At 36.4% G+C, this 21,090-nt stretch overlaps 1 protein-coding gene across 1 annotated transcript; it reads left to right on the top strand.

The window, feature by feature from the left end:
- The first annotated feature begins 16,783 nt into the window (after positions 1–16,783).
- On the top strand, positions 16,784–19,764 carry LOC146907579 (protein LATERAL BRANCHING OXIDOREDUCTASE 1-like). The gene is made up of 4 exons (XM_085727900.1): positions 16,784–17,161; positions 17,251–17,498; positions 17,783–18,107; positions 19,286–19,764. The coding sequence occupies exons 1-4, from the start codon at positions 16,907–16,909 to the stop codon at positions 19,547–19,549; spliced, it is 1,092 nt and encodes a 363-aa protein (XP_085584026.1). The 5' UTR covers positions 16,784–16,906; the 3' UTR covers positions 19,550–19,764.
- Positions 19,765–21,090: the final 1,326 nt, after the last annotated feature.

The following is a 21,090-nucleotide window of genomic DNA, read 5'->3' as shown; positions in this document are numbered from 1 at the left end:
CTATCTAGAGGCAAGCGGACAACAACTGTGCCGCTAAGCTTTTATGGAAATCATCTTAGAACACAGAGATATGCCTATGTGGTAAAAAAAATGGAAGAGTGCATTACATATTTGTTGAACAACCCAAAAAAATTGATAAACAAGCCCATAAAATTGTGTCAAAATCATACGACTACCACAATATTGCATTCGTCTCTCAACATTAACATTGTTTTCAATATCCCATCTTCTCCATGATCACATTTGAAGGTGAGAAAAACACAAGAAGGGGGGTTGAATTGTGTTTTGAAAAATTCTTCGTTTCTCCTAAAAACTGAACACACTGATCAGAAGCTAAGTGAGACAGCTTCTGAAGTGATAATCAGAATCTAAATGCAGCGGAATAAAACAGAGAGAGAGAAGAAGAACGACACAAAGCAATTATACTGGTTCCTTCCACAATCCGGAAGTAGTCCAGTCCCCCTTGCACTTCCAAGGAGATTTCACTATGAGTAATATCTGATTACAAATGCTCAAGCACACAAGCAAGAGACTTCCTTTGCTCAAGCACACAAGCTAGAGACTTCCTTTGCTCAAGAACACAATCAAGAGACTTCCTGCTCAAGCACAACTGCAAGAGACTTCCTAACTAAACAAAATTACACAGAAAATTGTTTAAGGTTGAACACTTGATATACAATCAGAGGTGCTCTCAATACAAATCAGATACAGACTCAATGGACTTAAGAATTTCTAAGATATGACTTTTAGACACAGAAATTCTAAGTGAATGCAGAACAATTTCAGCAGAGGTTTGGCACTTGTAAAAATGTTATGAGTCTTTCGTTTAGCGTTCTTGCATTACCAAATCTTTAGGTCTTCACTCCTTTATATAGAGGTGTGAAAGAGACGTTGTGAAATTGCCAGCACACCAAAGAGTCGTTGTTGAAGCTTGATCTTTCACCAATGATCTTTTGCCTGATTTGGTTGTTGTCCTATGAAGAACCAATTTGAAATCCATTCCTTATCCAAAGGAACATATATGCAGGCGAGACCGTATTCTGGAGCTGTTTTCTTGTCTTGAAGCGTGGACACAAAACAGAGTAGTGGAGAACGTGGCTGTACAATTCGTACAATAGTACAATGTCAACGCTCTCGTCCAAATTGCAAGCACATGTCTTCAAACACCTTTGAAATGACTGTTGCAATGTTCCACTGATTTCCTGCTGTGTTTTCGAAACCAATAGACAGCTTTTGCAATGTAGATTCTTCAATCTTTGAATGTTTTGTAAATCCAGTTGATCTTCAGCTTCTGGTGAAATGACTTCTGATGAGGCAGCTTCTGATGATGCAGCTTCTGATGAAGCAGCTTCTGCAGCTTCTGATGGTGCAGCTTCTTCAGCTTCTGATGATGTGGCTTCTGGACCTCTTGTCTTCAGAAGCACTATTCTTCAGGAGCAGCTTTACTTCAGGAGCGGTATTTCGTCAGGAGCAGCTTGACTTCAAGAGCGCTTTGCCTTCAGAATCATCTAAGCTTCATTTCCTTTTGCTCTTTATTTGCTCATTCAGAACCAATGATGATGTAACTTTATAATTATGGTCCTGTACACTTGAACAAATATTAGCTAGTCCAATTTACAATTTTTAATACCTTGTTATCATCAAAACTCTTTAAGGTTCATTGTTAAACACATTTTGTTCCAACAATCTCCCCCTTTTTGATGATGACAAACAATAGTATTTAAAAATTGATCAATTGTTGTTAATCTAATTAACAAGTTGACTTTGGGGTTCTGAGGTTTGTAAGCTCAGAGTCTGAGGTTTGTAAGCTCAAACTCCCCCTGAGTCTGATAGTCTTTAAGGTGAGGTTTGTAAGCTCCCCCTAAATTCTATCCAGGTTAATTAAATTCATTTTTCGCACAATAAAAATATTAGAGCTTTAAAAAAAAAATGAATCATTGAAAGAATTAACTTATAGATAAGAAGAATGGTTCAATTAATTTTACTTGAATTTTGATACTTCTTCGTTCGTTCATAGCTCATACCAATAAGGTAAAAAAAATGATAGAAGTTTTTCAAAAATTTCAAATGCCATTAATGTTAATGGGGCTCAGAGCCTTTAAATACTTGTCACATATACTCCCCCTTTTGTCATTATCAAAAAAAAATTAGATAAAAAATAAGCATAAAAGACAAAAAGATTTTGAGAAAAACTCAAACATGAGAGAGTATACTAAGAAATTAACTAAATAAATCAGACCAAAGTATATGAACATGAATATCCAATTATCAGAAGCAGCTAAGCAGTCAGAATCATTTAAGCATTCAGAAGCATTGAAAAATAAAACAAGATGGTTTCAGAAGCAAGGACTAAAAAATTAAAACACACAACAAACAAAAGATAACACTAAGGTGTGCAACTAATGATTGGTTTGTTGTTGTTTCTTCATCTTCTCCATTTCTTCAGTTTTTGTCGTCAACAATTCTTCAAGGTATTGTTGCCTCTGGAGAAGAGCCTGTTCCCTTTCCTTAACCTCTTGCTGCTGCTGTGCCATCTGTTTCTTCAGAAGCTTACACAACCTTGCTTCTCTGGTCAAGTAGTCCTTTTCTGAGAAGAAAGGCTGGTTTGCCAGGAGCAGTGTAGAACTTCTTACTCTGAGATTCTGCTTCAGATGCTCCATTAATTTCCTGACAGAAGCTTCCTTGCTTCTGATGCACTTAGCCTTTACATTTTCAATAAGCTCAGCTGCCCGGTTCTGAAGAGATGCCCAGGAGTCTTCATATGCGTTGGTGAGATCAATTGACCTTCTTTGATCCACCAGATTATGCATTTGACTAAGGATTGTGAGAAGCTCAGCATTAATATATCCAGATTCCAGGATGTTTGTGGGTGGTTGTTCAAGGGTTTCAAGATCAGAATCACTGATTTCCAGGTCTTGAACAGGGTTAGGAACTGGAATGGTAAAGTGTGTTTGTGTGTTTGAAGATGAGGGCTGGTCAGAAGCAATGTGTGCGGTAGAGGTTAGGTCTTGGACATTGACTTGAGAGTTGTCAATATCCATGGGAGTTGGTTGGGGTTCAATGTGCTCTGGTTGGGTTTCAGTTTCAGTTGGTGGTTGTTGTGGTGAAGTTGATGTTTGAGTGTTGAGTTGGGGGTCAATGGTAGCTATTGGTGATTGTGGGGGTGTTGTGGGTTTATGTGGTTCAGGTGTTTGTTGATGGGGGTTTTCTGAAACAACATTTTCAGAAGCAGCTGCTTCTGGAGTTGTTTCAGAGGCTTTTTCTGAGGTAGATTTGTCTATAGGTAACTCACCTGAGTAGTGGAGAGCAAGACTGTCTAAGACAGAAGTGTCTTCTTCTTGCTCAGTTGCTTGTGGTGAATGGGGTGAAATGGGGGTAGAGGTGACTGGAATCTGACATACCTTGACTGAAGAGCCAGCTACAGAAGTGGTAGCACTAGGTGCTTTCAGAACCGCTTCTGAAGCTTTAACAGCCACTTCCTTGACTTCTTCAGACTTCTTCTTGAAGAATTCATCACAATTCTCCAGTCCTGAAGCCTTGAGCCTTTGATCCCTTTTCAGATTGTGTTGAGCTTCTTTCCTTTTTATCTCAGCAAGCATCTGAACAGCTTGCTCATCAGCTTCTTTCTCCATATCAGAAGTCACTACAACCATTGGAGTGAAGGTTAGTTCAGATGCCTTCTCCTTATGCTCATTTCTCTTTACCCCATCAAGAGCTTTGTTCAGATGCTCTTCTGTGATGATGGACTTTGATTTGTCCTTACTTCTTTTCTCGGGAATAGAAGCAGCCCTAATTCTCTTCTTCTCCTGTAACTCTGCTAACTTAAAAGCAGCAAATTCCTTAGCCATTCTGGCCTTGGCAGGAGTCAGCTCAACCATAGAGCTTTTTATATCAACAGGTGCCTTTTTCTTCTTCAGCTTGGGCTCAGCTTCCTCTTTTTCTACTTCATCCAAAGCTTCATCCAGTTTTTCCTTGTGATAAACTGTTTCAGCTTTCCCCCTCTTTCTTTTAACATCCTTCTTTTGCTTGCCCTTATCAGTAGTTGCTTCTGATGCAGTGGCACTCTTTACCTTCTTCACTATAGCAGGAACAGCTTCCTCCTGAGTGCTTGCATCTTCTTCCAGGACATACTTAGCAACTGATTGAACTAGGAAATCAGAGTCACTTTCCTTAAAGATGGGAGGAAAGTCCCTGATTATCTCAGTTTCAGCAGTTGTCATCTCTAACCACTTCTCATCTTTAGGGGTTGTCTTGAATATGTGCATAGAATGCAATGTCTTGCTACTGATAGTCTTCTCTGCAGTAGATACTTCGAAGCAATTATCAGAAGCACTCCTTGTATTTCTCAAGAAATCCAGCACTCTTCCTTGATGAAAGATCTCAGACAATAATCTTCCATAAGGAACTTGCTTCCTTCCTCTGATAGTGCTTTCATTTATTGCCCAGCAGAGATGATCCATTACATATCTTGGGAAGTTTATCTTTTCCAGAATAGCCATGAAGTAAATTGCTAGCTTCTGTTGGTTGTTAGGTTGATCAGACCCTCCTGCTCTTTGAAAGAAGCAGTCGTTACTGAATTTCACCAACATCCTGTTGTGAATCTCCATTTCAGAAGGCTTGGCATCTTTCTTCCCACCCAGAAGAGTGTTGTAGTAACCTTGTAGCAGAACATCATCCTTCTTGACTATTTCTTGGAACCTACCCTCTGCTTCCATTCTACAAGCTTTAGCTATAACGTCCTCAGTGATGGTTATAGGAATGCCCATCACTTCTGACCTTATTTCTAAGCTATCAAATGATGTAGGATTCATATCCATGGTCATTTTCCCTTTCTTTGACCCAGCTTGTTTGCTTACGACTTTTGCAGGCTTTTCATTGTACACTTCAGCTCTTAACCAAAAGTCCTTGACCAAGTTCACATACGTTGGCCCATTTAGCATCTTGAAATACTCAGACAGCTTCTGAGTTTCTATCAATCCTTCCATTTCCACTTCGTACTTCTTGAGTGAAGCAAAGTCCACCGGTGACTCTACTTGAACTATTAAGGATTCCCATGGAATATCCATAGTCTTTTCTTTGTAGACTGACCCAGATTCTGGTGCGCTTTGCATGTTTGATGTAGATTCTGAAACTTTTGAGCTTGATGATGCCATTTTGATGATTGACGAAGATTTGAAGAAGATGAAGATTTTAGGGTTCTAAGGTTGAGAGAATGCGCTTACTTCGCAAGAAGTTTGAGAGCAAATGTGTTTGTTGTGAGTGAGTAGTGTGTGAATTGACAAAGTGTTAAAAGTAAAACGATTGCAATTCAAAAGAGACAAACAAACATAACATTAATGACAAAATTGGGGGCGCGTGAAAAGTACTTTCAAAGCTAAAATCATCATTGCCCTTTTAGTTATACACCAACACATACAGGCCACGTAAGAAGTTCATAGAGTAACTACCAAGTTAGTGGGCCAGAAGTTACTTTTTAAAAGGTAACTTCCAACGTTTCCACTAATTCAACTATTCAGAAGCAACAAATCCAGCTTCTGGACTTCAGATGCTGACGTCATCATCAGAAGCGAGTTTTCCTCAGAACCTCAATAAAGGGCTTCTGATGGACTACTGCTTCTTGTTTTATCTTGGTTTTCGGGTGTCAAACATTGATTACGTTTGAACCTTTTAACCGGTGATATCTTATTTTTTCTTGGGAAGGGAAAAAGTAAGCAAAACCCTTGAGAATCGAGGTCCGGGAGTTGTTTTCGCTACGGGAAGGTGTTAGGCACCCATAACGACTATAGTATCCTATAGGAACCGTCTTTAATTTCTACGCGCGCGCTTTATTTTTAAATGCTATTTTGAAAGTGTTTATTTAAACCTAAGAGTTTCTAAGTGAAGAATTGGAGGGAGAAGAATGTTTTTGGATTTTTTATTTTAATTGAATTGAAGGAATTTTGTTCCTTGCCTACGTACCCGTTTAAGGGATCAAATCCACCGTAGTTCTCTTCCAAAAAAGTGTTTTTGTTTTTGTTGGTTGATTTTAAGTTTGAAAATTGGAATTTTGAAGAATGGAGATTGAGAGGCCTCAAGGGCATGAGATTTATGAAATTGTGAGGTTGGATTAGTGATTTGCAAAAGAAAGTCAAAGTATGATTAAAGTTCATTGAAATTTGATTAAGAAAAAGAAAAGGAAAATACAATGGGATTTTGATCCCAAGGTTTATTATGAAAAAAAGGTTTGAGTGAAGTTGGTTCATATTTTTTTGGAAAATTGACTTTTTCTAAGTAATAAGCCTAAACATTCATCTAAACATACAATCCTAAACATACATCTAAACATGCATATTCTAACTATATATCTAAAGTGAAGTGTGTGCATGTGTCGGTGCTTGTGTCGGTGTACATTATTAGAGTCCATTGTCCTTATTACATCATTGGCCTAGATACATTCTATGGTCTTGCAAGAATTAAAAATGGCATAAAAGTAAAGTACAAGATTTCCTAGATGTTACATTCTAAGTATTAATATGGGAATTAAAGTGCAAGAAATGAAACTATAATGGAAGAATGAAGTAAGCTTGTGGAGATGCATGAAACATGAAACAAAATGGTTAGTGGCACAAGGAATAATAAGGATTGAAATGGATGCAAGTAAAATAGCATAGGAAAGTAATGAAACTTGACAAAAAAAGTAGAAATCCTAGCACACAAAAGTGGTAAAATATGCCTAAACTTTGTCATAAAATTCCCACAATCATAAGGCCTATAATTTTCATGCCATGACAATCTTCAAAGAGTTTTATTTCAGCTATGACATGAAAATTATAAGACAATATTACACCAAGAATTATGACACATTTTAAGCATATTTTACACTTTATTTCCACAAACAATTATTTACATGCCTTGTAAAACAAGAAATTAACAAATCAAACTCCAAAACAGTAAAGAATAGCACCAAATCAGAGGCATACACATTGCAAATTCTCATATCAAGGGTCAATATACCATAGCAAGATTTTGGGATCAAGAACATGCAAGAATTTCACAAGAAATTAACAAAAAGTAACATAAAATCACAAGAAAACTCCACATATATTTTTATCAATTTTAACATGCAACAATTATCACAAAAATACCACAAAACTATCAAGAAATATGTGTGAAAATTTTTGGAATTTTTAGAGAATTTTTAGACACAAACACATATAAAATTTCACAATTTTTAACAAAAAAATGGTAAACTTTTAACAAGAAAATACTACATATTTTTTAATCAAGATTTAACACATAAAAACACCAAAAAAATGTCAAGAAAATGATCAAGGATACATGAATTTTTTTTAGGAATTTTATCAAAGATTTTGGACAGACAGGGGTGTAATTAGCAATTTTTAGCAAGAAATGCTGGGAAAGGGGGGGTGCACGTAGCATACTGGAAAAAGAAGGCAAAAAAACGTTGGGCTCGGGTTGAGCTGGAGCGGGTTAATGGATCATAGTATAAAAGGACATGGCTGCACAACAAAAACACTACCACAACCTTTCTCTCCAAACCGAAAATTGCTCACTCCCCTTCTAAAAACCTATTCTGGAAAAAACATAAAAGAAGATGAAGATTCATCTTCAACCTCTCTCCGGCGCGGTGGCCGGCCACCCTAAGGTGGCGGCGCCGCCGCCGGAAAAACTCCAGACACCTCCGTTTTTAAAGATGATTACATGAATCCAAAGCTCTTCTTCCCCTCTATACAAATCCAATGCTAAAACTTCGAAAACACACCAAATAAAGCCTAGATCTTATACTCTTATTTCGAAGTTTTTAGAACAAGAATGGACAAGCAAACACAACGACGATTTACCTTTCGTTAGATCGGAGAATCACCAAAGAAGGATGACGAAAAGCTTCAGATCGTTTCCCTCCCTCTGGTTCGAATTGCTCCTGAGCTTCGATTCCGCTTCTCCTTCCTTTCGCTGCTTGATTCGAAACTTGAAGGATTGCTGCGAATTCAAAGGATAGGGACGGTTTTGGTGTCTTGCTTCAGATTCTAGTTCTTTCTTCAGTCCACACTGAGTTCCGATGAAGCTTGTTGAAGCTTTGAAATAGTTTGGCGTCGCCGTATGAAGAAAACGAATTCGAAGCTCGTTGTAGTTCAGTTACCGATCGGAGTATATGTGCGTGTCTCGTTCTTTGAATTTTTGTACTATGAGCCGCAGCTTAACCTTGCTTGTTGGAAGCAGATTCGATCAAAAAAAAAAAAACCAGCAACATGAGAGTGAACTCGTATGAAATTGTGTTGGAATTGTTTGAATGGATGAATGTTGGTGATGAATACTAGTGGTTATGGAAGTTGAGTAGTGAAAATGGTGGTGGTTTGTGGTGGTTTAGGTTGGTTAGGGTGGTAGTTATGGAGGTTGTTGAAGCTTTTGGCTATGGTGGAAGTTAGTTAGAGGAGAGAGAAAATTTGTTAGAAGAGAGGGAAAATAGAGAGAAAATAATTATGAACTTTTTTGTGTATTTTGTGAAAATGATTGAAAAAAAAATTGGTGAAAGAAAAAAAATGATTAGTTGAATGAACCTTGACCAACTTTGACCTATTTATAGGTGATGTGGGAATGCTTGGACCAATGATGTGATGCCACGTGGCACTTGGACTCTAACAAACTTTTGTGGACTAATAGCATTTGGACACGTGGCAATTGGACTCTAACAAACTAAAAAAGGAATTAAAATGCAAATAATAAAAGTGCGAGGACTAAAATGAAAATTAAAACTAAAATTGAATTGAAAAAGTAAATTGAAAATTAACGTAAAGCGAGACGATTAAAAACAACAAAGCAGATTAAAACGAATCAGAAATATTATGTGAAATGACCAAAACGCCCCTAGGGACTAAAATGACTCGAAACAACTCAAATGCAATTTTAAAATGATTTTTAACAAGGGATTAAAGCAAGAGTTCATACAAGCGAATTAAAAGACTCAGAGACAATTTTTAGAATTTAAACAGGGTTCTAACACATGAAAAGACTGAAATGCCCCTAGGGGCAAAACTGACTCAAAATGACTTCAAACGCAATTTTTAAAATGGATTTTGACATGGAATTGCAATGAAGACTTATTCAAACTATTTGAAAGGACTCAAACAAATTTTTAAAAGATTGAAAGAAATTTTGACATAGGAAATGACTAAAATGCCCCCTAGGGGCTAAACTGACTAAAAAATGACTCAACTGATATTTTTGAAATGAATTTTGACATGAGATTGAAACAAGGACCTATACAAACCAATTTAAAAGACTCAAACAATTTTCAAGGATTAAAATGAGTTGAATGCAGGAAATGACTAAAATACCCTTTTATGTAAATTTTGCAAGTAATATTGAAATAAAATGCAGAGAAAGATGTAACTGATCAAAGACATATCAAATGACTTGAAATGCAAGAAAAGAAGAATTAAGCTAGTATTTTTAGGTCCAAAATTAGGGTATGACACTTCTGAACTAACTTCAGAACCTAAAATCCTATTCAGGAGCAAGCAAACATCTAATCAGACACGTAATGCATGTTCAAATTTTTCTTTATAAAATCAAATCTTTCAACAGTTAAAGGCTTAGTAAATATATCAGCCCATTGATTTTCAGTATCAATGAATTGTATATCTAGAATTCCTTTTTGAACATAATCTCTGATAAAATGGTGTTTGATTTCAATGTGCTTAGCTCTTGAATGCAAAATTGGATTTTTAGACAAACAAATAGCAGCAGTATTATCACAATAAATGGGAATACTGTTAGCAGTTATCTGATAATCTTCCAACTGATGTTTCATCCAAAGTAGTTGTGTACAACAACTTGCAGCTGAAATGTATTCTGCTTCTGCTGTAGACATAGCAATAGTTGTTTGTCTTTTGCTGGCCCAGGATATAAGATTATCACCCAGAAATTGACAATTGCCACTGGTTGACTTTCTTTCAATCCTATCACCAGCGTAATCAGCATCACAGAATCCAATTAGCTTATAATCTAAGGATTTCCTATAAAGGAGTCCAAGATTAGTTGTTCCTTTCAAATACCTGAAGATTCTCTTGACAGCAGTCATATGAGATTCTCTAGGATCTGATTGGAATCTTGCACACAAGCATACACTGAATAAAATATCTGGCCTAGATGCAGTGAGGTATAACAAAGAACCAATCATACCTCTATACAGCTTCTGATCTACTTTAGCTCCTTCATCTTCTTTGCTTAAGGTGCACGTAGGGTGCATTGGAGTGTTCATCACTTTACAATCTTCAAGTTTGAACTTCTTCAGAAGCTCCTTTGTGTACTTTGATTGATGAACATAGACTCCATCTTTGCATTGATTGATTTGAATGCCAAGGAAGAACTTCAGCTCTCCCATCATGCTCATTTCAAATTCATCCTGCATTAACTTAGAAAATTCCTTGCAAAGAGATGCATTAGTAGAACCAAATATTATATCATCAACATATATTTGCACAACAAGAATATCTTTCCCAAGGGTCCTTCTGAAGAGTGTAGTATCAACCTGTCCTCTTTTAAAATCATTCTTGATTAAGAAATTACTTAGTCTATCATACCAAGCTCTGGGAGCTTGTTTCAAGCCATATAGTGATTTCTTCAGTTTAAAAACATGGTCAGGATATTTAATATCCTCAAATCCAGGAGGTTGCTTGACATACACTTCTTCTTCTATGACACCATTTAGAAATGCACTCTTGACATCCATTTGATATAATATTATGCCATGATTAACTGCATAGGAAAGAAGTAACCTGATTGCTTCCAATCTTGCAACTGGAGCAAACGTTTCAGTGTAATCAATGCCTTCTTGTTGACTATACCCTTGTGCAACAAGCCTGGCTTTGTTTCTTGTTACTTCACCTTGCTCATTCAGCTTGTTTCTGAATACCCATTTTGTTCCAATAATGTTCTTGTGCTGAGGTTTGGGTACAAGATCCCACACATCATTTCTTTGAAATTGATTAAACTCTTCTTGCATAGCTAGGATCCATCCATCATCTGAAAGTGCTTCATCAACTGTTGTAGATTCAATCATTGAGATTAGTCCAATCATTGACTCTTCTTGTCTGAAATGTGATCTTGTTCTTCTTGGACTATCTTTGTTTCCAATGATTAGCTCCTCAGGATGTGAAGACTTGTGTTTGAATTTGTTTCTGGGAGGATCTTCTTGATGTGAGCCATCTTGTGCTTCATCAGAAGCAGTTTCATCTTGCGCTTCTGATGTGGGTTCAGCTTCTGGACTATCTTCAGACTCAGCTATCTGATTAGGTTCTGGAGTAGCTTCAGGAACCTGTATCTCTGCAAAACTTTCACCTTGCTTTGAAGTTTTATCTTCAAGCTCCTTGTCATCAAATTTAACGTGCATAGATTCTTCAACACAGAGTGTTTCTGAATTATACACTCTGTATGCCTTTGACCTTTCAGAGTAACCTAAAAAAATTCCTCTTTGGGCCTTGGCATCAAATTTCTTTAGGTAGAGCTTGTTGTTCAGAATGTAACATGTACATCCAAATTGATGAAAGTAAGAGATATTGGGTTTTCTTCCTTTAAAGAGTTCATATGCTGTTTTCTCCAAAATAGGTCTAATATAGATCCTGTTTTGAACATAGCATGCTGTATTCACTGCTTCTGCCCAAAAATGTTTTGGTAAATTGTTTTCATGAATCATGGTTCTGGCCATTTCTTGTAAAGTTCTATTCTTTCTCTCTACAACCCCATTTTGTTGTGGTGTTCTAGGAGAAGAGAATTCATGGAAAATTCCATGTTTTTCACAAAAAGCTTCAAATGGCTCATTTTCAAATTCTCCACCATGATCACTTCTGACTTTCAAAATTTTTGATTCTTTTTCAGATTGAATTTGAGTGCAGAAGCTACTGAATACATCACACGCAACATCTTTACTCTTTATGAATTTCACCCAAGTCCATCTGCTGTAATCATCAACAATGACTAATCCATATTTACTTCCATATAAGGATGCAGTACTCACTGGTCCAAATAAATCAATATGGAGTAATTCTAAAGGTCTTGAGGTTGAAACAATGTCTTTGGTTTTAAAAGATGATTTCACAATTTTCCCTCTCTGACATGCACCACAGAGTGCATTTGAATGATAGTCAATGTCTGGTAGCCCTTTCACAAGTTGTAACTTACTAAGCTTAGAGATTAACCTCCAGTTAGCATGTCCCAACCTTCTGTGCCACATCCATTTCTTATCATTCACTGATAGTAGGCACACCACCTTCTGATCAGCCAGTTCAGAAAAATTGATTTTATAGACATTGTCAACTCTCTTTCCCTTGAACACAATGGATTTGTCTTCCTTGTTGATTACTGTACAGTTGGGTTTTTTAAAAAGCACATCATAACCATTATCACAAAATTGACTAATGCTCAAAAGGTTATGTTCAAGACCATCTACCAACCATACATTATTAATTGAGGTAGAGGAATTACCAATAGTTCCTGTACCTATGATCTTGCCTGACTGGTTGCCTCCAAATTTCACATTTCCTCCCTCTTTCATTGTTAGGCTGAGGAACATAGACTTGTCTCTTGTCATGTGTCTTGAGCAACCGCTGTCTAGGTACCATGATCTTTGCTTTGGCACTGCTCTTAGACATACCTGCATCATTGACATTTTTAGATTTAGGTACCCATTGTTCTATGGGTCCTGGAAGGTTAGTACTTAAGGCTTTACTCTTCACTTCTTGTACCTTGTGTTGTGAGTTGGGTTGCTTCTGATTAACCATCACCTTAGGTTTTGGTATTTCAGAAGCAGTAACTGTCTTCTTCTGAAACTTAGACTTCAGAGCCCCAGATTTTGGTTTTACCAGACTCTGAGGAATAGGTTCTGATCTTTTCAGGATCCTAACCTTTGAAGTCTTGGAATCAGATTTGATCATAACCTTTGACTTAGAGTTCTTTGGCTTTGAAGTAATCTTAGCCTTAGAACTAGAAGCTTTAGGTTCTGATTGAACAACAGTTTCCAACTCAGCCCCTTCTGGTACAAAGAAGGTTTTCAGTCCTTCCTTGATGCATTCACAACAAGATTTTAGATTGGTTTTCTCAAGTTTCACTTCTGGAAAACCAATTCCTCTGCCATTGTTCTTGTAAATGCTATAAATCATAGAAGCTACTCCGCTTCTGTCAATGCCAGATATAATAAAATCTTCAAGAGCAATTTCATGGTTACTTAAAGGTTTTTCATTACACTTTTCTTGTAGCTTCTGACATAAGAACCTGAGCTGATCTTCATATGTTTTACACATGAAGTCAAAGCCCCTAAGTCCTTGTTCAGAAGCTTTCAGATCCAATAGAGTTGAATTTTGCTGTTGTACCAAATCAGCATATTTTTCTTTTAAATCCTTCAACTCATTGGTTCTTACTTCAAAATGTGTAAGAAGTTCTTTAAGTGACTCAACAAGTTCATTTCTGGGAATTTTGGAATATACCTCGTTTTCATCTTCTGAATCTGATCCAGCTTCTGAAGTTGCTGTTGCTACCAACCCAACAGCTACCTTTGCATCTTCATCAGCTTCCTCTTTATCAGATCCAGATTCACTACTCAAATCATCCCAGGTTGCCATTAAACTCTGCTTAATCTGCTTCTTGAATTTGCTTGGTTTGAATGTAGACCTCTTTGACTTGTTCTTTGACTTTTCTCTTTGAAGATCAGGGCATTCAGCAATGAAGTGTCCAGGCTTCTTACAGTTGAAGCATCCCTTCTGATCTTCTTTCTTTGAGCTTCTGGAGTTACCTCTTCTGGAGAGAAACTTTCTGTTCTTCTTGGCCAGATATTGAAGTCTGTTTGAGAGCATGGCCATTTCAGCAGCATCTGGTTCAGAATCTGAACTTGACTGTTCTTCCTCTTCAGATTCAACCACTTTGAGAGCTTTTGATGACTTGCCTTTGGATGGAAGAGCTATTGATTTACTCTTCTTAGTAGACTCATGTTCATTAAGACTTAACTCATGAACTTTGAGAGAACTAACAAGATCTTCGACACTTAAAGTGTTTAAATCTTTAGCTTCCTCAATGGCAGTCACTTTTGGTCTCCATCTGGCAGGTAAGCTTCTGAGTATCTTGCTTACATGATCAGAAGCAACATAGCTCTTCTTTAGAATCTGTAGCCCAGAAACTAAGGTTTGAAACCTTGAGTACATCTCCTCAATAGTTTCATCATCCTTCATCTTGAATAACTCATACTGATGTACGAGCAGGAGAGCCTTTGCTTCTTTGACCTTCTTGCTCCCTTCATAATTTGAACAGAGAGAAGCAAACATAGCTTTAGCAGTGGATTTGTCACTCATCTTCATGTATTCTGCTTTGGGTATGGCAGTGATAAGGGCTCCTCTGATAATATGATGCTTCTTGTAAAGTTTCCTCAGTTCTGGAGTATGTTTCTTTCTATCCACAACAGCTCCTTCTTCATCAAGGACTAAATCACCAACACCATCTTCCAGAATATCCCATAATTCTTCATCTAGGCTCATGATGTAACTGTAAAAGTTGGTCTTCCACCAAGAGAACTCTTCAGCATCTCCATTGAATTTTGGAACTTTTCCAACACTGGTTTTCTTACTATCACTATAATCATGTGAGACATTTTTATAGCTAGTATCACCAGAACCAGTAGGAGGAGGAGTAGACATGTTTTTTCTCAGATCTTTGACTGTTGCACGGTTAAGTGTTACACAACAGACCAAGGCTCTAGATACCAATTGAAGGTGAGAAAAACACAAGAAGGGGGGTTGAATTGTGTTTTGAAAAATTCTTCGTTTCTCCTAAAAACTGAACACACTGATCAGAAGCTAAGTGAGACAGCTTCTGAAGTGATAATCAGAATCTAAATGCAGCGGAATAAAACAGAGAGAGAGAAGAAGAACGACACAAAGCAATTATACTGGTTCCTTCCACAATCCGGAAGTAGTCCAGTCCCCCTTGCACTTCCAAGGAGATTTCACTATGAGTAATATCTGATTACAAATGCTCAAGCACACAAGCAAGAGACTTCCTTTGCTCAAGCACACAAGCTAGAGACTTCCTTTGCTCAAGAACACAATCAAGAGACTTCCTGCTCAAGCACAACTGCAAGAGACTTCCTAACTAAACAAAATTACACAGAAAATTGTTTAAGGTTGAACACTTGATATACAATCAGAGGTGCTCTCAATACAAATTAGATACAGACTCAATGGACTTAAGAATTTCTAAGATATGACTTTTAGACACAGAAATTCTAAGTGAATGCAGAACAATTTCAGCAGAGGTTTGGCACTTGTAAAAATGTTATGAGTCTTTCGTTTAGCGTTCTTGCATTACCAAATCTTTAGGTCTTCACTCCTTTATATAGAGGTGTGAAAGAGACGTTGTGAAATTGCCAGCACACCAAAGAGTCGTTGTTGAAGCTTGATCTTTCACCAATGATCTTTTGCCTGATTTGGTTGTTGTCCTATGAAGAACCAATTTGAAATCCATTCCTTATCCAAAGGAACATATATGCAGGCGAGACCGTATTCTGGAGCTGTTTTCTTGTCTTGAAGCGTGGACACAAAACAGAGTAGTGGAGAACGTGGCTGTACAATTCGTACAATAGTACAATGTCAACGCTCTCGTCCAAATTGCAAGCACATGCCTTCAAACACCTTTGAAATGACCGTTGCAATGTTCCACTGATTTTCTGCTGTGTTTTCGAAACCAATAGACAGCTTTTGCAATGTAGATTCCTCAATCTTTGAATGTTTTGCAAATCCAGTTGATCTTCAGCTTCTGGTGAAATGACTTCTGATGAGGCAGCTTCTGATGATGCAGCTTCTGATGAAGCAGCTTCTGCAGCTTCTGATGGTGCAGCTTCTTCAGCTTCTGATGATGTGGCTTCTGGACCTCTTGTCTTCAGAAGCACTATTCTTCAGGAGCAGCTTTACTTCAGGAGCGGTATTTCGTCAGGAGCAGCTTGACTTCAAGAGCGCTTTGCCTTCAGAATCATCTAAGCTTCATTTCCTTTTGCTCTTTATTTGCTCATTCAGAACCAATGATGATGTAACTTTATAATTATGGTCCTGTACACTTGAACAAATATTAGCTAGTCCAATTTACAATTTTTAATACCTTGTTATCATCAAAACTCTTTAAGGTTCATTGTTAAACACATTTTGTTCCAACAACATTATCTCCAACGTGAACTTCTTCGTCTAGCTTCGTTCTTCTCTGTCTTCTTCAGCAAAAGAAGCACTTTGGTTTTGGTTGCTTTATTTTTCACCTTCTATTTTAATGCGTAAACTAAAATATTTACATACATAGATAGCTAAGGTGACACTGCAAATATCAGTTGACTACAGTTTAGACAAAAATAACTAACTTGTATTAACACATTTAAGTTAAGAGATTAAAATGACTCATTTCAAAGTTGAAGAACCAAATTAAACCGTAAAAGTACGATAAGTGACAAAAATATTTACCCCTACTATTTTATTTGTATCGTATACTAAGTATCAATTTTGCAAGTTGCAACACGACAGCAGTACCATCATAGCATGTGAAATGACAACAAGACTATGAGATTGATTTATAAAACCCACAAAATATGTTTGCAAATTGCAATATTTTGCTTTCTTTACATGAGCTGACTTTGTTCATATGCCAGCTTAACTATGCAATTGAAGTCTATTTAATTTGGAAATTCCAATCCAAGGCATGTGTTCTATATATAAAAGTATACACTATAGTGATTTTTCTATTTGGATCGACTAGGCAAAGGTATATTTATTTCTAGAAAAAATCTCAAGATTCCCTCTACTAACAAACAAAAAAAACTTTACACAACCCTTTAAAAGTTCTCAAATCTCAAAGCTAACAATCTACACCAAGAAAATTAAAGATGAGTGTCAACATAGAGGAAGCACCAACTTTTGCTCCATCTTTACCAGTACCAAATGTTCAAGAAATGGTGAAGACGAATCCTTTGCAAGTTCCTAAAAGATACGTGAGGAATGAAGAAGAAATGGAGAAAGTAAATTATACGCCTCACCTTTCATCGGAGATTCCTGTCATTGATTTAACACTGCTTTCAAATGGGAACACGGAGGAGTTATTGAAACTTGAGATAGCATGCAGGGAGTGGGGTTTCTTTCAGGTAACTCTTGAAATTACAGAACCGTGAGTTAATAAGATTTTGTTTGGTTAACCATCAAGTGCTGCTTCAAATTAGAAATACCTTTGCAGATAGTGAATCATGGTGTGCAAAAAGAAATTCTGCAGAATATGAAGGATGCAGCAGATGAGTTTTTCAAACTTCCAATAGAAGAGAAGGAAAAGTATGCAATGCTCTCAAACGATGTGCATGGCTATGGTCATGCTTATGTAGTTTCCGAGGAGCAGACGCTTGATTGGACAGACACATTGTTTTTACTCATTTATCCCACACGGTTCAGGAAGCTTCAATTCTGGCCAAAAACACCGCATGGATTCAAGTATGCATTTTTAACTATTTTAATCTAAAATTAAATATGATTTTGATTCTTTAAATTTTATGTATAAATCTTGCTATGAAGCACCGACACAAACACAAATACCAAATAAAACACAAAGACTGACATGTCACCGTTGATAATAGTTTAATAAAATGAATTAATTGAAGGCAATTTCAAGCATTGCATGTGTCAATGTCTGCGTCAGACACCGGACACCTTCAATTTGAAGTGCCAGAGTTAAAGAGTTATATTGTGATTTAAACGGAATTAATATGGTAATCCAGGGAGATAGTAGATGCATATTCAAGTGAAGTGAAAAGGGTTGGTGAGGAACTTCTAAGTTCTTTGTCTGTTATTATGGGGTTGGAGAAGCATGCTCTTGTTGGACTGCATAAAGAAGTACTTGAAGGTTTACGTGTGAACTATTACCCTCCTTGCAACACACCTGAGAATGTATTAGGTTTGAGTCCTCACTCTGACTCAAGCACCATTACCTTACTTATGCAAGATGATGATGTGCCTGGGTTAGAAATTCGACACAAAGGAAATTGGGTACCAGTTACTCCAATATCAGATGCTCTAGTTGTCAATGTTGGAGATGTTATAGAGGTAATCGAACAATTTCTTCCTTTTGTAAAAAGATATTTAAATTAGTAGAGAAAACAACATATATCGGTGACAGTTTTCGGTGGAAGGTCCAAATTGAAGGCGTGTAAGGTGTCTAAGACATTTTGTGTTTGACACCGACACATACAGTTACATTCAATCACTTTCATTTCCTTAAATTATTACTAATGTCTAAGGGAGGTGAAGTGTTTTTGATTAGGATTTTAAAGGATAATTTTTGTTTAAAAAAGTCTTAAAGATTTTAAAAGACTTTGCAAGATTTTAATGACTTTGATGATTTTAAAAGACACTCGAGATTTACAATTTGGATTTCAATGGACTTAACTCATAAGATTTTAAAGAATTTGAAATGATTTTGTGAATTTCAAAAGATTTCAACAGATTTTATGAATTTTAAAGACGCATTGAAAAAAAAAATGATCATAACACTCTCTTTTACACTATTCTCAATAGAAACTCTTTTATTTATTTTACTTTATTTTTTTATGAAAGAGATAGAGAGAGGAAGAGAGAGAGAGAGAGAGAGAGAGAGAGAGAGAGAGAGAGAGAGAGAGAGAGAGAGAGAGAGAGAGAGAGAGAGAGAGAGAGAGAGAGAGAGAGATGAGAGAAAAGAGAGAGTGAGAGAGAGAAGGGAAGAGAGAGAGTGAGAGAGAAGGGAGGAGAGAGAGGGAGAGAGGAGAGAGATAGTAAAATCTTAAGAGGAAAAAAAATCCTAATAAATCTCATGTTTTTATATATGAAAGACTGTTTCATGATAAAATTTCACTAGAAAATCCCACAAAATCCAACAAAATCCAATTTATTAAACAATCCTTTAAAATTTGAATGATTTTGAATACCACAACACTTTTTTTAAGGGATGAAGAATCTTGATTGAATACCACAAGACTTTTTTTAAGTTGCAAAGAGTCTTGATTGAATACTACAAGACTTTTTCATGATAAAAATGTCTTTTAAAATCTCTTAGAATCCTAATCCAACACACCCCCTTGGTGTTACTATTTGTGTCGTGTCCAAAATCCGTGTTTCTATTTGTGCTTGATAGGTGTCATCTCCAATTGGCATAATTGAACTATTTGTATAGTGACATAATCAACACTAAATAGTCACTTAATTATATATCGACATTTTCAGTTTATTCATTTTTTCAATGTAAGCAGATATGGAGTAATGGAAGATACAAGAGTGTAGAACACAGAGCAATGACAAATAAAAACAAGAGAAGGATATCTCATGCAACATTTGTGTTCCCTCGAGATGATGTTGAAGTTGAGCCCTTTGATCATATGATAGATGCTCAAAACCCTAAGATGTACCAAAAAGTCTTGTATGGAGACTATATGAGGCAATCATTGAAGAGAAAAATGGAGGGAAAAACACACACTGATGTGGCAAGGATAAAGGAATGTGTACTAGAGAAATAACACATCAAAGAAAAGATCCAGTTTGAGAATATAAGGAAATTAAATAAGTCTACCTTTTCATGTTTATAATTGTGCTTGTATAATGCTTAAAAATATATCATTTACATCAAAATAGCATGGTGTCTTTATTTAGAACATATCAAATGGAAAAATTTTAAGAAATCAACTTTGAGTTGTTTGGCTACTAATAAGAGGCTCTACTATGTTACATCATATCAAAATAATTCATGTATAGTTAGTTTCAATTTTGTATTTTTAAACAACTCTAAAAAATGCACTTTCAAACGTTTGTTCAAATGATTGGAGATGATTGCAAATAAAAAAATTTAAATTCATATACAGCCGGAGAAGTGAAAACACGATGGAGGACGGCAGCTACACTGTAATGGGAGTGAGAGGTAATAATAATAGCATGTACCTTTCATCTGAGGTCTTTCTATAGTATAGGTTTCATAGAAAATGAGTGAAAATTCCGTTTAGGTCGTTGAGAGATCTACACATTGATCGTCTGATCACCGTTTGATCTTCACCACATGGTGGTGATTGAATGCATAAGGTAATGTTTATGTGTGCTGATGGTATACCGTACATCGTGTGAACCCTCATGGTAAAGTCTATTCTGGATGGATATCTAAACCAAATTAACCATTGATTGCAGAGTTGTATTTTAATAATGCTAGTTCCATGCTAGCTCTCTAAACAAAACAAATAATCATATAGAATATAAGATTATCAATTTATATTTGGCTTCCAACTTTCATCGAACACCTCATATGCATCCTCAAAATTTAACATATAATGATTATTCGATTACTATTTGATCAGAAAAAATATAGCGATTAATATTAAAGGAATATCCAATATTCAATGGAAAAAACAAATCTTTGAAAATTGAATGGAGAGTACAAACAATAAAATCAAAAAGCATTCACCAATATAGTTGTGTGTTATGAAGTGGCACATGTGCCTCATGACAATTTGAGGGAAAAAATATTTAAAAATATCGCGTAGAACCGTATTAGTTTTGTGTTGATCTCACTTGCGTCATTGACTACGTTGGATTTGGTCGAAGTCAGAGGAACGAACCAAATTTATTACTCCAACATGATTGGGGGTGTGTACACACACAGAAGACAAGCAAGGCACAATTGGATCAGCTTCGCTGAAGAATATTGACGTGGCCCAGAGCCTCCATTTCCCAGGTTCATTCTATACCTCTACCTTCAACATGCATAAGCATATTCTTTCACTTATTGGTCATTTGTATAATCTGTATTTTTTTTTTGTTACTTAAGATATTTAGAGATGGATCATGCATTGTTTGATTTGGAGAAGAACATGGCAAGGAGCGTTTCGATGGAATTGTGGAAAATGAAATTGAAAGAGCGTTAGAGGTTTGTCATCCATACCTCCGACGGTCTTTTTTTTCTTTTTTAAATATCAAAGGGTTAAAATTAAAAAAAATGATAAAATACATGGTGGATCATTTATAATGTTTGTCCATCTTAAACATTCACGATTTAAAACATACAAAAAGGACC

The sequence above is a fragment of the Medicago sativa genome, chromosome 7 (genome assembly GCF_051527215.1).
Source record: "Medicago sativa cultivar Bolivia chromosome 7, Bolivia_mono, whole genome shotgun sequence".
NCBI lineage: Eukaryota > Viridiplantae > Streptophyta > Magnoliopsida > Fabales > Fabaceae > Medicago > Medicago sativa.
This window is presented reverse-complemented; position numbering and strand designations above follow the sequence as displayed.

Excerpts from the sequence above, each read along its gene's own strand:
- LOC146907579 (XM_085727900.1), top strand. The coding sequence starts at position 16,907 with ATGAGTGTCAACATAGAGGAAGCACCAACTTTTGCTCCATCTTTACCA. Across the intron at positions 17,162-17,250 it reads GGGAGTGGGGTTTCTTTCAG|ATAGTGAATCATGGTGTGCA; the intron begins GTAACTCTTGAA and ends ATACCTTTGCAG. Across the intron at positions 17,499-17,782 it reads AAAACACCGCATGGATTCAA|GGAGATAGTAGATGCATATT; the intron begins GTATGCATTTTT and ends ATGGTAATCCAG.